The following is an 18,536-nucleotide window of genomic DNA, read 5'->3' as shown; positions in this document are numbered from 1 at the left end:
GGAAACAATTAAATGTAGCTTTTAATGAAGTAGGATATGGTTCTTAATCAACTAGTTGAATAAGTGAGCCCAATTTTCTAAGGTCTAATAGTCCACAAAAAGTGATTAGTGGTACCCAGGTGAAATGCCCATGAAAGAGCAGGACACATTGCCCCATATGCATCCTAAAGAGCATATTGAATAATTGCTCTATCTAGCTCTTCCCCATTAATGATTATTCCCTCAGACTATTCATTAGGCTCCTCCATCCCTCCCTATTTAAAGATCGCCACTCCCCCCTCCCTTCTTCTTTGGAGGCATTTCCCTATTGGATAATTAATTACTTCCTTTAGGCCAATATTTGCTTACAGGTCATCCACTTTGGGGGCAAAGAGGAGGGAAGAGAATTTATTTTCAGCCAGATGCAAATTGTTCAACTTAAATTTCAAATCAATTCACTGATCACTGTTTCATGCTGTCCAGAGTTATGGGATGATGGGAAGGACCTAAGGCATCTGATAGCTCAGTAAATGAGTGTTGTGTCTTTGTTAGGACTATCTAAGTTCAAATCTAGCCTCATACTTAATAGCTGTGTGATCTTGGGCAAGTCACTTAAGCATTATTTACCTCAGTTTTCTCATCTGTAAAATGGAGATAATAATCAGGGTTGTTACAAGAATCAAGTTACTGTCCCTCAAAGATTCACTATTACTCCTGTTTTGGCTGGGGAGCTTGTGCTATTCATTAGCCCCAAATTTCTAGGGCATGTTTAATGGATGGTTTTCCAATGGAATCCCATTTCTTACTGAGTCCTACCCAGACAAAGGCTTCATAAGTAGTATTTATGCCATGAAAAACCAACTCTTTGAAAAATATGATTGGATATTGCTTTTTTATGAACATAGGGGTATCTGACTACCTACAGCTATAAGAGAATTAATTTTACTAAGGAGCTAAGATATACACTGTGTCCTGGGGGTTAACCTGGCCAAGCTATAGGCAGCCAGCAGGAATCAGAGTTCAGTGGCAGGAACCTGTAGTTAGAGATAAAAATCCATCCAAGCCACATTAAAAATAGGTATGGTTTGTTCCAAGAAAAAAAAAATCAGTAGCTCATATAGGATGTGATTTACCTCAGGGTCTGCCCTTTATGAAAGCAGGCAAATATAAATGGAGGCTCTCCTGGATGACACAGAATACTCAATTTGATAAATAAAAAAGGCTCATTAGAGTTTAATGTCTAATTTCATTTTCCAGCTATGGTTATGAGAGAGCTATTGATTCTGCTGGGGCAGGCTGAAGCACAAATAAAGTGGATTTAGGCAAGGCGCCTTTGTGTTATGCTTTCCAGCTTGGTTTCTGCCCCTAGGGAGTCCCATTTAACTTGGCTCTATTCCATCATAAGGGAGAGAGGGGAAAGTTTTGAAACCTTTCGTCTCTCTTTTGGAATAGGGTTCTGGAGAAAAGGAATCTTCTCTTCTTTCAACACCAATAATATTGATTTCATTTATAGTAACTCTTGAATTTTCTGATACACTTTCTCTTATATTTTGTTAGTAGCAAGGCAGAGTTTAGAGAAGTCATAATTCAATTCAATAAGCATTTATTAAACACTTACTATATGCCAGGTATTCTGTTAGGAGATATAAAGGTATTATATGTCTTCAGACATTCTCTGAGCATATAAAGACAAAAAAAGAATCAGTGCCTGACCTCTGGGAGTATATAACTTAGTGGGGAAAATGATATGTATAGGTGACTTATTTCTCATTTCTTTTAGTCAAAAATTATAATTTAGTTGGTGGAATAAATTTTTTGACATGGAAATTCCCTTTGAAGATGCATTTCATATCTGCCTTAACACTATTAGAGAATTACTTGGGACATGAAAAGGAGAAGTAATTTGTTTATAATCACACAACTAGAATGTACAAATCAAAAACAGTACTTAAGACCAAGTCTTCCAGATCCTCAAACTGCCCCCCCTTTTGATTATATCATGCTTCCCCTAATTTGATATTAATGATAATGATTATTAATATGTATGTATTTTGCTTTTGCAAGCTCTTTAAGTCAAAAGTATATTTCATAAGTCTGATCCTGAGAATTGTGATTTTAAAAAAGGACAAAACAAGTATATTCTATTTAGATATCTTCTTACTTGTAAAATCAACCCTATTCAAGGTGTCCCATATCAATCACATACTCCTGCTATATTATGCCTTTCAGAAGGTATTTCTTTCAGGTTAAAATGTATTGTAGCAAACTGAATCACAGTTCCACAGAATGTTAGAGTGGAAAGGTTCCTTCAAAAATGAAGCAGAAATGTCAGAAATGGACCTTTGAAGAAAGTTTGGAGTAGATTATTAGAGCAGGAAAGAATAAGATATAGAAGAAAAAAGTTGGAGAGGGTCACAAAATACAAAATGTTAGAGATATAAGGAACTTTGGAACATAGGACATAGAAAATCAGTAGAGAAGATCTTATAATTTGTGGAGTTCAAGTTGCTTTTTAGATAGAGGTAGAAATGGAGACCCAGAGAGGTTGAATTGCCTACTTACATAAAGTTACATCACAGTTTCATGAAAGAATTAGGTGTCCTCATTCTTAATTCTGGTCCACTACAAGCTATCACAATTGAGTCTCATGAGTTGATACCATATCATTTTCAATAGTGATATGCAGTAAGTTCTTAATGGGATTTGAATCTAATATTTCACATTTGACATGCTCCTGGATCATCTGAGAATCTCACAATTATTTTTACAAATAGAGGGCCCTTGGCTCAGTTTGAATCAATCTCATGAGACAAAAGATCATTATGCTTATTTTCACCTTTCAGTTTACCATCCATCTAATATAAATAAAGTATGTATTTATTTATTCACACATTAAATAGTATATGTATCTGACTGTCACAAGAAACCCTATTTATAATATAATGTAAGCACTTTAATCCCTTCATCTTTAGCACTGATACCTAAGCATAATATTATAGATTTAAAATTGGTAAGAAATTTTTAAAATTAAGATTAAGGTCATCTAGTTCAATCTTGCCATTTTAGAATTGAGGAAACTGAGACCCACAGAATTTCTGAAGGTTGATCATTCCATAATTCTATATTCATGCAACTTCCTAATGAATCAAAATTTATATTTCAATCCCTAATGACATTGTTCAGATGGTCACACTAACCCCCTCACCTCACTACTTTTATTTCCACATAATTTAAATAAATGGATGGATTTTCCATGTGGATTATTATACTAGACTAGAATACTTTCATCATTAAAACAAAAAGAAACAACAAAGCAAAAGCATAAATTGTACATTTACTACACATATTTAGCACAGTATTTGGCAAACATATAGTCAGCAAATTAGCATTTATTAAGTGTATATTATGTGCAGCCACTATGCTAAACACTGGGAGAAAGAAAGATAAAAACAACAACTACAACAATAATACAAAGAGCCCTGAAGAAGCGTACAGTTTCCTTGGGGAGCTACAGCAAAAATATATGGCAAAAAACCATACTTTTAATTGTATCTTCTAAATATACACCCATCTCTCCTCTGCCACTGCCATTTGGTACAGCTTGTCACCTCACACTTGGAGTATTGCAATAGTCTCCAATCCAGTCTCCACCTCGTTGTCAAATTGATCTTGAAGTGCAGTTCTGAGAATATTGTAATAATTTTACACTGCTCCTTTCCACTCAGTTCCCATTCAAAAAACTCCAACAACTCTCTTTCCTCTTCAGGATTAAATATAAAATCGTCTGTTTGGAATTCACAGTTCTCCCCAACCTGGCCTCCTCCTACCTTTTTAGTCTTCTTTTACCTTACTTCTGACCCTGTACTATAAGATCCCAGTAACACTGTTTACTCTTCCTGGAACAAGCTCCTCAATCTCCAGATTCCAGGAATCTTCTTCCCCATCTCTACCTCTTGACTTCATTCAGATTTCCTTTGAATTTTTTTTCCTAAGAGAAATGCCCCATTTAATGCCAGTGATTTCCCTTTATTATGTCTAACTTAGCTTGCACATATCTGGCTTGTACATACTTGTTTGCATGTTGTCTTCCTTTCCCCAACCAGACTGTAAGCTTTCTGTTTTGTCTTTTGCCTTTCTTTCTATTCCTTAGTACATGGAATAGTGCTTGGCAAATAGTGAACACAAATGCTTATTGACTATCTGCTGTTAGAATACTGTGATAAGAGCTCAATGACATATACAATTGAGGAGAAATGGGGACCCTACCCTCAAGTGGCTCAGTATCTAGTAAAATGGGACAAGGGGTCAGGTAACTCTACTCCAAGACAGTGATCAGTGTCCCAAGAGAGATACAGACTAAAGAAGACAAGATTTTCTACTGGGACAGTTCAGTGGCAAATTTCTTATTTCCTACTGGCAGTAGGAGGCTGTGTTTTATGAATACAAGCCTCTATGAGGCTCTTGTAGATAGATATATGTGTTGCATTTTGTAGCAAGAAGCTGTTGGGCAGCTTTAGCTTGAGACCCAAAAGGGCTACCTGTCTAATAATTGCTTTCCTCAAAGTTTTGATGGGGCTTCCTCACTAACCTGTAGATAACATCACATTCTGCTCCACCAAAGTGGCCCTCAAAAAAAAAAAAAAAAAAAAAGACCAGCTGGTAGTTTTCCCTGAAGCAGAAAAAATCAAACACCCCCTGCTCAGCACATCATCACCCCACTTATCTTCCGCAGAATGTAAATGAAAAGCAATGTTTTCTATAAACATCTGCATTATGAAGACTGAAGGGCATTTTCATCATTTTCCAGAGACCTTCCATGAAAACCGCAGGGAGAAGACTAAACTAATAGACAGATACATCATGTGAGGATGGATGTCAACATTTTCTTTTAATCAGTGCACAGTCAATACTCTGCATTAGGAATAACTAATTAGTTTCTCGACTTCTTCCCACAGATGTCATTGCAAAATATATCTGAGGAATGTCATCCACACTTGAAGAGAGGACAAGCATTATAATTAAGTATTAGGCTATCTTACTAGTTTGAAACTGCCATGAAGTGTGAAATGGCTATAATTCACATTTTTAAGATCCTGCATTTATTAGCATCTATTTTATACTCAAGGTTAGTGGTGTGCAGCCGGGATTGTCAAAAAAAAATTAAATTCTACTTTTCTTTGCTACTTCAGAGCATGTGACAATACACGTGTGGAAAGAAATGAAGAGCAAGAATGGAATCAGTTGCACTTCTGCTTAAGTCTTAGATCCCAAAGGATTGGAAGCTTATCTTCCTCTGTGAATAGTAAGAGGTAATCAGATCTATAACTGGATGACAGAGAACTCTGAATTCTTCCACGAGCAACTCTCTATACCAGATAAAATTCAGAGGACTGAGAGCTATATGCTTGTAAACCTAAACACAATCCCACTGGAGCCTGACAATTACATCTTCCCTGGAGAAAAGGGATCTATATTTCCCAAACTTCTTGCAAATGAAATCAGGTAATAGACTATTCTACTGGGGGGTGGGGTGGGAAAGAGTGTTATTCCTCATTATAAATGAGAAAAAAAGTAGTATTCATTCATTCATTGCATAACTGTTTATGGAAAACAACTACATGCAAAGCGGTATGTTAGGTGATGAGGGAGATATAAAGATGCATAAAAATAGTTTTTATCCTTGTGCAGTTTGCAATTTAGCTGAAGTGAAGAAAGTATAAGGAGGTGGTAGAGAATAAAGCATATACACAAAATCATGGAATACATAAAACACTGGCACTGATTGTTATGTAAATATAACATTCAATTAATAATCACTTACTAAACACCTACTATATATATCAGGCATTGTAGTAATAGTTGGGGATAAAAGAAAGACAGTAGCTGATTTCTAGATGCTCACAATCTAATGGAGGAGACATCATGTAAACAACTATGTACACATAAACTACATACAGGATCAGTTAGAAATAATCACTGGAGGGAAGGCACTAGAATTAAGAGGGATCAGGAAAAGGCTTCTTGTAGAAGGTTAGATCTTAGGGGCTTGAGATATCAAGTGAGATTATATTTGAAAAGCACTGAGCACAGTACTTGGCACATAGTAGGCACTTAATAAATTCTGGTTCTCTTCCCATTTCAACTTCCTCTCCTCTAAACACAAAGAACATCTCAGAATTCAGGAGGCAGAGATGAAGAGGAAGAAAACCGTCACAAAGGCAGAAGATATCATTTAACATTCAAGAAACAGCAAGGCTAGCATCCCTAGTTCTGAAAGTACATGGGGATGGGTTATAAAGTTTAAGACTAGAAGGTTGAAGGAAGGAGGCAGGTCATGAAGGATTTGAACTATTGTTCTCAAAGAAATATGCTGCTCATCTCTGGGAAAGGTGTGACTGATTTGTTGGTAAAAGAAAGAACTTTTAAATTGTTTTCCCTATAAAAGGGATGGATTTGTGTTGACTAATTCATATTTTTGAGACACCTGGAGGAAGGAGTGGCTACAAGATGGATCTTGTGAAAAATCTGGGGATTTTAATACACCACATACTCATTGGGAATCAACAGTGTGATGTGGCTGCCAAGAAATCTTAGGCTGCATTATTATTGGCTGATTATTATTATTCTCAGCAAAATTGGCTGAGTGCCCAGGGTGAGGTAACACTAGAACAGCCCAAGATATCGGTGAATAGCAGATTGATTAACACCAAATCCCTCTATGACTATGGATATGGTGACTTATCTCTTTCTAAATTTACTTTGCTAATGAATAATTGAAGAGAGCACCCAAAGAGAGAAATTCCACTGTCCTCTGTGATGGTCTGACCACATCTTCAATACTATCTTTAGTTCTGGGTGTCATATGTTAGGAGGTACCTTATCAAGCAGGAAAATGGCCAGGAGGGAGAGCAGAATATTAAGAGTAACTGAAGATATTCCTTACACAATAATTATTTGAAAGAACTGAGGTTGTTCTGCTTGGATATGAAAAGACAAAGATATGATAGCTGTTATGAAGGACTGGAGGAAACATTATGTGTGGAAGATTTTATTTTATTTTATTTTTTAGTTTGTTATTATTTGGTATCTTCTAAGAAAACACTTAAAAAAGGTCACAAAGTGTTGGATATGACTGAAAAATGAGTAAATAACAACAAAGACAAGTACCATGTAGATAGTTATGATAATAATAGTAATAGAATGTATATAGTACCCATATGTCAGGTACTGTGCACTTTACAAATATTATTTCATTTGATCCTCACAATAACCTTTGGGGCTAGATGCTAGCATTACCTCCATAAAATAGAAGAAACTGAGGAAGGGGTTAAAGAGACTTGACCAAAGTCAATTGGGGAGTTTATGGGGGAAACTGTTTTTTTAGTGTACACATACATGCTTGTATAGTCTTGATTATCTTGTCTTTCTTATTCTGGGTAGATATTTTTTCTGATGCTTTTGTATTTCCTTAATCTTGAATCAGTGAGCCTCAGCCTAGTCAAACAAGCATTTCTTGTAGACCTTATCTACCCTCTCTATAAATGTGTTTCATAAAGTCTCACTTATACTTGAGCACATTACTCTTTACCTTTCAAGTACAGGCTGTGGTTTATATGGAGTAGGGAGGATCAGTCTTTTTAGATTTCCAGTATCAATGGAGTATGAAGTATGGGGCTGAATCCTTATTTTCCTCATCTATGTCACTTTCTCAGGCACATGCAAAGTTGGCAGACCTTTCTCTTACCAGTGCCTTTGTACTGCAGTGCTTTTATTGCAATGAGCACAAAGTGGGCAACAATGGGCATCTGCAACCATTGCATCTTGAATTAAATCCCAGATTTGTTGATGGGAAATTTTGGGGTCAAGGCATAACTTCTTTTCATATCAAAGGAAACTGGAAATAAGCTCCACCTAAAGCCTGACCATCCTTTGTGACTGTACCTCAAAGGACAAGGAAAAGGATTGAGATAGTAATTTCTTTTCCCTAATCTTATAGGACAGAACTGGCACCAAGGGGCAAATAACAGATAGAATGATTTTACCTAATGGAGAACTTCCTAAGTCAAGCTAACAAACATTTATTAAATACCTACTAAGTTCAAGGTAGTAAGATTAAATCAAAAGTCCTTCCTTGCAAAGAGCTTATACTTTATCAAGGAAGAAATGATTCAAACACAAACAAGTATGCTACAAGGATAGGTATGATGTGGGCAATGGATCAAGTCATCTAGTAAAATTTGAGTAGAGAGATCATTTTTAGATGAAAAAATAGGGAAAGCTTCACGTAAGAAATAATGCCTTTGCTAGATTTGGAAAGAAGAGAAAAATCTTAACTGGCCCCAAACAACATGAGTAATCTTGGAAGACCCTGAGACAAATGTCATTTGAAGCTTTTGAAAGAAGTTTAGGTGAGCAATTTCTGGAGTTATTGTCAAAAGGAGTAGAGGGACCCTGATCTCACTTCCAATCCTGACATTTTATGTCTAGAATGTATGACAATAATAATATTGGGCAACATTCCCTAATCACCTGGGATCTAAACTATGATCCTGGAACCTGATTACCATTATGCTTTAACTAATCACAGACGATTACTGATCAAAAGAAAAATTATGGTGACATTTGGTTTATTGTTTGTTGAATTCACTTCTGATTCCATATCTGTCTTGGGTAAAAAGTGCATCATTATGTACCTCTAATCTCCCATTATTCTTTGTTTTGAAAAGGTTATAATTGGAATAAAACAAGACTGGCTGGAAGCCAATATCCATGAAGAATAAAATTAAGCAAGATTTTCTATACACATAAAGATGTACTTTCCTATCAAGAGAGAAAGTTAGATTCAAAGACAACAATTTCCCAGAATACAAATCAACATTAAGTAGATGTTTTTGTGCTAAGGAGATTGGTGAGTGGGTAAAGATAAAGAATAGATGTTTTTGTTTAGTTTATTTTTAGTTTAGTAATTTTCCTAATAAATATCTGAGAAAGGCATTAAGAATCATATAATACTACTATTACCAGTATCAAGAAGTCTTTATGTTTCTTGCTTTAAAATCTCCTCTTTTTTTTTTTTTTTTAGATAAGGAGGCTAAGACTCTGAGAAAGGATGAGATTTGGCCTACCAGTTAATAAGTTGAAATTTTGTGAGTAAAGAGATCATGTGGATCCATCATCTTTCCTGAGATAATTCAACTTATTCTGATTTGACAATATTTTATTCTTTTAGAATCATATGTTTAGGACTGAAATTAGGATCATTAAAATTTATGTATCCATCTGCCTCATTTTATGGATATGGAAACAGCTCCACTGATATCAAATATCTTGCTTAAGATCACAGAAGTAACCACAGAAAGAGCTGAAATTCTGACCTGTGTTCTTTACCTTGAAAATCATGTGTTGTTTTTTTCCTCCCATTTTTCTAGTTTCTTTATTCCTGAAATACTGTTTCTTTGGCTTTATTAATAGAATTGAGTGCTTGATTTTTGAGTGTAGTGTTTGGCACATAAGAGGAAGGTATTCAATACATATCCATTAAAATGAATTAAAATACAGTTAGAATTTACTGTTGAGGATCTTTTCTTCCTTTGAAGCTCTGTTTTATAAATAAAAATTCTATTACTCTTGATTTTGTCCATGTGATTACTTCTCTTGATATGAATCTTCCTTTCCTCCCTTTCTCCCTCCTTTTCTTTTTCTTTCTTCCTCTCTTTCCTTCTTTTTCTTTCTTATTTTTGAGTTCTGATCTAGTCTTTTGACACTTAATTAGCTACATGAGTCTGGGCAGGTCATTTAATCCTGTTTGCTTCAGTTTCCTCATCTGGAAAATGGATAGGAATTATTGCAATATATTTGCCAAGAAAATCCCAAATTGGGTCATGAAGGACACAATTGAAATTAATCGAACAGCAATAATAATGGAGTTTTCTCCAGAGAAGATAGAGGTTAAATAACTTGTCCAGAGTCACATAGTTAGTAGGTATCCGATATAAAATTTAAACTTTGGTCTTTCTGACTCCAGATCCAGTGCTCTATCCACTGGGCTGTCTAGGTGCTCTCTAAAGGCCAATACAAATTATGAATTAAAAGGCTCATTTTAAAAAAAATTAGGTCATTGGCTTTTAAGTACTATGAATATTTTAAATGAATATATTTTAAAAGACTCTTTAGATAGGTACTATATTCAGTTTCTATTGTTGTTCTGTCATATCCAATTCTTTCTGAATCCATTTGAAGTTTTCTTGGCAAAGGTACTGAATGGTTTGCCATATTTTTTCTCCAGCTCATTTACAGATGAGGAAATGGAGGCAAACAGGGTGAAATGACTTGCCCAGGGTCACACAGATACTCAATGTCTGAGACCAGATTTTAACCCCAAGAAGAAAAACCTTTTTAATTTTAGGCCCAGAATTCTGCATCGCCTAGCTGCCCCATATATTCACCTTTCACAGTCTGCATTTTATTCACATTCACTTGTTATTCAAGGTATGTTCTCTTGTACAGCCTAGTTAGTGAGGGGAAACAAGCCCAGTCTCCTTCTTCATTAATTTGGAATAACATGTCATCATTAGTTTAGAATAATTCCACATATGGGGAATGTTAATAAACATCTCATAGGGAGAATGATGGGTGTAGGCTTTTGCATACTAAGCTACTTACTTATCTAGGGAGATGCAGCAGTTTTTATTTTTAAACTCAACTCTGAATTTATTTGTAAACATCTTAAGGAAGATTACTGATACAGTAAATCTGAAATGGAGAGCAATGAACCCAAGCTATCGCAGACCAGAACAGTACCAATTCTTTTAACTTACAGCCTAGGAAGGCAGTAAACATGGCTACTCCAAGATGAAATGCCAGAGGCCTTAAACTCTCTCAAATAATGACTCTCATTAAAATAAAATAAATAAAAAACCCACACATGTCAGACACAAGATTGAGTTTTGATGAAACAACAAAAACAAAGTTAAGCCAAAAAAAAATTTTTTTAACCAAGAGGGAAATTTTTAGGAGGAGGCAGGGCAAGCTAAAGTCTTCCCAGCTGTGACTGCTATTTAGCCAAGTGAAGGACCCATAGATATTGGAAAAAAGGGAAGGGGAGAAAAAGAGGTATGAACAAAACCCAAATGTGATCCATTAATCTGATAATTTTCCCACTATAAAAAATACCTTCTGTAGGCCAAAACTATCCAGAAAGTAAAATGATAAATCTCCCCTGCCTCCCCACAAACTTAGACTGATTGGCTCTGACCCAGCCATACTGTGCTTGCTATACTTCACATCGTTCCGTGTTTTTGTTGTATATATTTTTCACACTGGTTAGAAAGCTGGACTTGGAGTCAGGAAGACCTTATTCAAATCTGTCTTTAGAAGCTTACTAGTTGTATGACCCTGGACAAATCACTTGACCTTTTCAGTCTCATTTTCTTCATCTATAAAATGGGGATATAATAGCATCTACATTATAGGCTGTTATGACAATCAAATGAGATATGTGCAATGTGCTTTGCAAACCTTAAAGGCTATAGAAATGCTATTGTTGTTGTCACTATTATCAGACAGCATGGTGTGGTGGGTAGAAAGCTGATGAGAAAGAAACATTTATTAAATACCTACAATATAGTATGTACTAAGAACTATATTAAGAACCAAAGCTTTCATTCCCCATTCAATAAATGGTCAAATGATATGAATAAATAATTTTCAGACATTATATTAAAGTGATAAAATTATAGATATATGAAAAAATGCTCCAATCACTATTGATTAGAGAAATGAAATTAAAACAATGCTGGGTTACCATCTCACACCTCTCAGATTGACTAAGATGACAGGAAAAGATAATGTTGGAGGACATGTGGAAAAACTGAGGTGTGAATTGATCCAACCATTTTGGAGATCAATTTGAAATTCTGCCCAAGCGCTAAAAAAACTCCACATATCCTTTGATCCAATGTTTCTATTGGGTCTGTATCCCAAAGAGATCATAAAACAAGGAAAAAGACCCACATGTGCAAAAATGTTTGTAGCATTCCTTTTTTTTTTTTTTAATGGCAAGAAATTGGAAACTGAGTGGATTCCCATCAGTTGGGGAAAGGTATATGAAGGTAACAGAATATTGTTCTATAAGAAATGACAAGCAGCCTGACTTCAGAAAAGCCTGGAAAGACTTACATGAATGGATGCTAAGTGAAGTGAGCAAAACCAAGAGAACCTTGTACACAGCAACAATAAAATTATGTGATGATTAACTGGGATGGATATGGCTCTTTTTGACAATGAGGTGATTCAAGGCAATACCATAGACCTGTGATGGAAAGAGCCATCTGCATTCAGAAAGAGAACTATCAAGACTGAATATGGATCAGAGCAAAGTATTTTCACCTTATTTTGTTGCAATTTATTTGCTTTTTGCTTTGTGCTTTTTTTTCTTTCTTTCACCTTTTGATCTTATTTTTCTTGTGCAGCATGACCGATATGGAAATACATTTAGAACATCTGCACATGTTTAACCTATTGGGTTGCTTGCTGTTTATGGGAGGAAATGAGGGAAGGGAGGAAGAAAAAATTGAAACAAAAGATTTTGCAAAAGTATGTGTTGAAAAGGTTTTTTGCATCTATTTGGTAAAATAGATTAAAATGGGGGGGGGAAGCTTTACAAATATCTCATTTGAGCTTGGATGATACAGTTGAAGAAAATGTTGCAGACAGAGGTTAAATGATTTGGTCAAGCTCACATAACTAGGAAGAATCTGAAGCTAAATCTGACAGAACTCAGGTTTTCCTAACCCTAGAGCCAGTGCTCTACCCACTAGGGTGCCACTTAGCTGCCACACAATAAACAAGATCTGGACTTACTATCCCTCTCTGACATATTGACTCTGTCACTTTGGGTAAATATTGGTGAAGGGAGTTTCCTAATAGATGTAATGTCCAACACTAATATGATTACAGTTCTGGACAATGTTTTAAAAATTTTACAAAAAACCTGAGAGACTATGGATGCAGAGAAGTGCAAATTAAGACAATTCTGAGGTACCACTACATACTTCTCAGATTGGCTAAAATGACAGGGAAAGATAATGAGGACTGTTGGAGGGGATGTGGGAAAACAAGGACACTGATACATTGTTGGTGGAACTGTGAACGAATCCAACCTGCTGGAGAGCAATTTGGAACTGTGCCCAAAGGGCTATCAAACTGTACATACCCTTTGACCAAGAAGTGCCACTACTAGACTTGCATCCCAAAGAGATCTTAAAGGAGGGGAAAGGACCCACGCATGGAAAAATGTGGCAGCCCTTTTTGCATTGGATAGAAACTGGAAACTGAATGGATGCCCATCAGTTGGAGAGTGGCTGATTAAGTTATGGTATGTGAATGTTATGGAATATTATTGTTCTGTAAGAAATGACCAGCAGGATAATTTCAGAAAGGCCTGGAGAGACTTACATGCACTGATGCTGAGTGAAATGAATAGAACTAAGAGAACATTATACACAGCAATAAGACTATATGATGATCAGCTGTGATAGGGTGACTCTTTTCAATAAGGTGGTGATTAGGTTAATTCCAATATACTTGTAATGGAGAGAGCCATCTGCATCCAAAAAAAGGACGTGGAATGGAATGTGGATCACTACATATAGAATTTTCACCTATTTTGTTGTTGTTTACTTCATTTTTTCTTTCTCTTTTTTCTTCTTTTTTGATTTGATTTTTCTTGTGCAGCATAATTGTAGAAATATATATATATATATGTATATATATATATATATATATATATATATAGGAGAATTATACATGTTTACTATATATTTGATTACTTGTCATCTGGGAAAAGGGTAGGAGAAAATTTTGGAACACACAGTTTTGCAAGTCAGTATTGAAAACTACCTTTTCATGTATTTTGAAAATAAAAAGCTATTATTAAAAGAAACCTTGAGAGATAGTAGCTGGCTTGATTTAAACAAAATCTAAAACACACCTAGAATATAATCATACAATGCTAGAACTGGACACAATATCAGAGAGCATTTACTCCAAAGCTCTCATTTTCTGATGAAGAAACAAACCCAGAGAAGGGAAGGATCTGTTAACTTTTCCAAGGTCCCCAACTTGTTGACAGCATGACCCAGACTAGAATATTGGTCTCCTGATTTGCTTCTTGATTTTTTTTTTTTTTTTGTTATATCATTCTGTCTCTTTAATCAAACATTCTCTAAATTGTCTTGGCTGTTTATACCAATTCAGGGACTAGATATAGGTTGTTCATGTACCATCCCAATAAAATAAATTTCAATTCTATGATGCCAGAAATTGAGGTTGTTTTTCTGCCAGTTCATTTTCCCTTCACTTAATATGCAAGGTTAAAGCTAATCAATAGTGCAGTGGAATTGTGACAGTATTAAAATACTAGCATGGATACATTTGTAAGTGTCAGATTTTGCTATTTCATCTACTAGAGTTAGAGAGAAAACAAAAAAGAAACTAATACAGATCGCATTAGAAATGTCCACTTTTTAGAGGTAGATTCTAATTCAGAGTTTTCCTCAGAAATAATTCCAAAACAAGGAACTTTGAACTTGAAATAAAAGGAAGAGTCAGCATGGTGTGTGAGAAAGAACATTGAATTTGTCTAACACTGACATGTATGACTCTGGGCAATACACTTTCTGAGTTTTGATTTCTTCATTCATAAAAGGAGGGGTTTAGAATAGATGAGCTTGAAAGTTTAACGATCTATAATTGAAATAGAATATTTTTGATTTTGTTCTTGTTGTTTAGTCATTTTAGTTACATGTTATTCTCTTTGTGACTCCATTTGGGATTTTCTTGGCAAAGATACTGGAGTAGTTTGCCTTTTCTATCTTCAGTTAATTTTCTGGATAGGGTTAAGTGATTTGACCAGGCTTACATAGCTAGTAAGTGAATGAGGCTAGATTTGAACTCAGGTAGATCTGGCCTTAGGCCAGACACTCTATCCACTGTGCCAACTAGCAGCCTCTTATTTTGGGTTACTTGCACCTCTAAATATGTGATGCTCCAAAGAGATTAAATTGCCATGTAGATAATCTAGTTCTTGGCTCAAGCCTTGATATGGACATACACTGTATTTACTCAGCATTATCAAGGAAAAAAAGATATTTAGCATTACAACACAAGGTATTGTGCCTCATTCCTGACTCAAGGTCTTCATTCCATCCCTACCTGAGATACTCATTAACTATTTGACCCTGTTTGACCCTACATAAACTCCCTGGGCATTAGTTTTTTCATTTGAAAAATGAGATGGTTAGACCAGGTAACTCTGAAAGTCTCTTCCACCTCTATGTCTATTATATTATTAATCCTACCAAAACTGGCTAATATAAGGTATAATAGAAAGAATGCTGGTTTTGGAGTTGTGAAGACTGGATTCAAGTCTAGCCTCGACACAAACTGGTTATGTAAACTTTGTACAATATTTACTTAACCAGTGCCCCCAGGCATTTTATTTTTAAAAAATCATGTATTTTCAACTTAAATACTACATAGAAAAAGAAAAAAAATGCTAAATGCATTCTAGGTAATTTTTAAAGATGAAAAACTTGAGCCATTGATTATCTACTTGGATAGCAAAGGAAAAGTTTCCTCACTGGGTGTTCCCTTTATTAATGAGATCACAGCTCAAGGACCCAGCATTTTCCAAGAGCTAAATCAGTGTCTATTTCTAGTCACTCCTTTAGCCCTTAAAACAGGAACCTCCTGTGAATAATGAAAATATTCTTCAATAATCAAGACTTTTAAGTCAATCTATAACAACTTGTAAGGATAAGCTGGGCACAGGAAAATTGCATAATGGGGAATATTTTTAAAAGGTCAGTTCTAGGTTATAAGCTAGGATTAAAAGAACTTCAACCTTGTTTCCTACAGATATATCTTGGCTCATGGAAATCCTAATTCTGAATAATCAAATATTGTTTTAGTTATTTTCAGAATGCTCTATTTCAAAAAGCAAAGAAGTCACTATATATTTTTAGGATTTGTAAATATACACATATATATCTATATATACACACATGAATATATATATATATGTCACTTTATCCTGCTTGCTTTAGTTGCTTATCTGTAAAATGAACTGGAGAAAGACATGGTAAATCACATTTATAAAATTTATATAAATATAAATAAAATTTCAGTTTAGTAATTACTCTCCAGAACCCTTTCCCCATCCTGTCATTCCTCCAGTCTTCTAGTCTGCTTTCCTTAGGAAGTGTCTTTCTTTAGAGAACTCATCTTTTAGAGACAAACATCCTGCTCAGTCCTAAGGACCACTGAATGAAAAAATGAAGCCCAAGTTACACTTTGCTTCTGGCTCCAAAAATCCTTTTTCATTGGGTTATCATAGTCATGCTCTAAGTCCTCATTAGAGACTCTTTGACCACAATTTCTGCCCAAGTTTCTTTTTCTAGAATCCTTTCTTAGAAGTAGAGAGGATCTGGCCACATCCATTTTCTGTGCTGAAAATGACCACATTAAAAACCAATACAGCTTTCTTTATATTGTATTATGTAATTCTAAAAAGATATGTCCCCACACCAGAGACTTTCCTAATAAAGGACTCTCATTGCCCACCAATTATGTCCAATACATTTACATTTCTAACCTGTAAATCTTTATGAACACTAGGGATTTTTGCAATTGCAATTTTTGTAATTCACACCAAGCACTGAAAACACCTTTGTGTTTGGGAAACATAGCACAAAGAAAACCTTAATTTGCTGGGGATTATGATATTATTATTTTCCAACATGACTGCTGCCACATTAGTGGGCATACTACATTTAAATTGCTCCTTGGAAGGCTAGATCTGCCTTGTACAATACAAATAGATTTGTGAGAGGCTGCCTTCCACTAATGAAATCATATTATAGATGCACCTCATCCGGTATGTATGATACTTAAGGTGTTTTCTGATTAGCTTTGGTTAAAATTACCTCTTCAAAGATGAGGAGATACAATTTTCCCTGAGTGGGGCATGGGCATCTCTTGAGTGAACACTGTAGTAAAGCTGCTTCTATTATATTCATTTTATTTGTAGTCTTATAAAAAATATCTTCTCAGTGGTTATCCCTTTTACATATTGGGGCTCCTCTGCTCATATTTTGGAATGAAGAGGTCATATAATTCCACCATACAGAAGCAGAGTGTCTCAGGGAAAATAGGCAATTTTACAACAGTTTTTATGTCAGGCTAATTTCTTTACCTGGGCATGGAATAGATTCATTTCTCTATAAAAGAAACTTATATCCCTGTTTTGGACCTCATTGTCATCCCTATAGTCTTGAGGCTATCTCAGTCATCAATGGATGAGGTATTTCTTAACCAGAGATTTTTAATACACTGGTTTTCCTAACCAGGTCTTCCCAAAATTTCAGTTTTGATCAGAGAACCTGTGTTCAAATCCTAACTTTGCCACTAACCTTTGGGCAAGTCACTCAATCTCTGTATATTTCTGTTTCCTCTTCTGAAAAATAAGGTGATTGGACTCTTTAAGAGGATGTGTAGATGACCTCTAAGGGATTTTCCACCTCTAAATTTGTGATTCTACCATCTTCTGTTTTTCAACTAGTACTTCATGACCCCCAAGACCTTGATTATTGAGATATTGTTCCTATTTACCATGTTCTATTTGTTTCATCTGCCCCATTCTATGATTTTTTCTATGACATTTCTATTCCCTCTAGATATTTGCACTCAAAAGAAAACTCAGCTGGAAACTCAATTGTCAGCAGGAAAAAAAAATGCAACTTAGCAGATCATCCAATTTCAATAACATGTCAATTATGTGCATAGGTACAAACTAGATCACAAAGATTACCTTAGTTCCTTGAAGGGTTCTGCCCTCACATTAGGCGTTTCTATAGATTTAGGGAACACTGTGCCTTCTGCTCCTGTAATGACAAGATAGAAAACAAAACATTGTTAGTAGGGGATGGCACATTACTTTGACTCCCTTTGTCCCAAAATATAAAAAAACACATGCAAAAAAGTTTGTTGTCAATTGGATTACTTGCCATCTAGGGAAGGGATGGGGCCAAGAGGGAGGGAAATTGGAACACAAAGTTTTGCAAGGGTCAATGCTGAAAAATTATCCTTGCATATGTTTTGAAAATAAAAAGCTTCAATAAAAAATGTTTGTTGTTTTTCATTTGTTTAATTCTCTGTGACCCTAATGGAGGTTTTCTTGCCAGAGAAGCTAGAATGGTTTGCCATTCCTTTCCCATATCAATTTACAGATGAGGAAATTGAGGCAGGTAGGGTTAGGTGATTTGCACAGGGCCACACAGCTAGGAAGTGTCTAGAGTTGGATTTGAAATCTGATCCTCCTGAATCAAGGCCCAGTGCTCTATCTATGGAATGTTTAGAATGCAATAATTAAATAACACTTTGAAGATTAATATTTTCACTGATTCATGTGTTCTCCCTGTCGATGCAGATTGCAACCTTGCTTAACTTAAGCAAACAATTTTGTGAGTTGCTATGACTTAAAGAGCCATCACACTGGT

General features: G+C 35.4%; 1 protein-coding gene across 4 annotated transcripts in view; it reads right to left on the bottom strand.

Annotated features, from left to right (window-relative positions):
- The window catches only part of SGCD (sarcoglycan delta), a 739,981-nt gene that overhangs the window by 65,760 nt on the left and 655,685 nt on the right, over positions 1 to 18,536 (bottom strand). For all 4 annotated transcript variants that reach the window (XM_051978786.1, XM_051978784.1, XM_051978787.1 and 1 more), the window contains exon 6: positions 17,849 to 17,921. In XM_051978786.1, coding sequence (XP_051834746.1) covers positions 17,849 to 17,921 — 73 coding nt within the window. The remainder of the gene's footprint in view (positions 1 to 17,848; positions 17,922 to 18,536) is intronic.

Source organism: Antechinus flavipes, chromosome 2 (assembly GCF_016432865.1).
Source record: "Antechinus flavipes isolate AdamAnt ecotype Samford, QLD, Australia chromosome 2, AdamAnt_v2, whole genome shotgun sequence".
Taxonomy (NCBI): domain Eukaryota; kingdom Metazoa; phylum Chordata; class Mammalia; order Dasyuromorphia; family Dasyuridae; genus Antechinus; species Antechinus flavipes.
The sequence above is the reverse complement of the archived record's forward strand: the minus strand, read 5'-3'. Positions and strand labels throughout refer to the sequence as shown.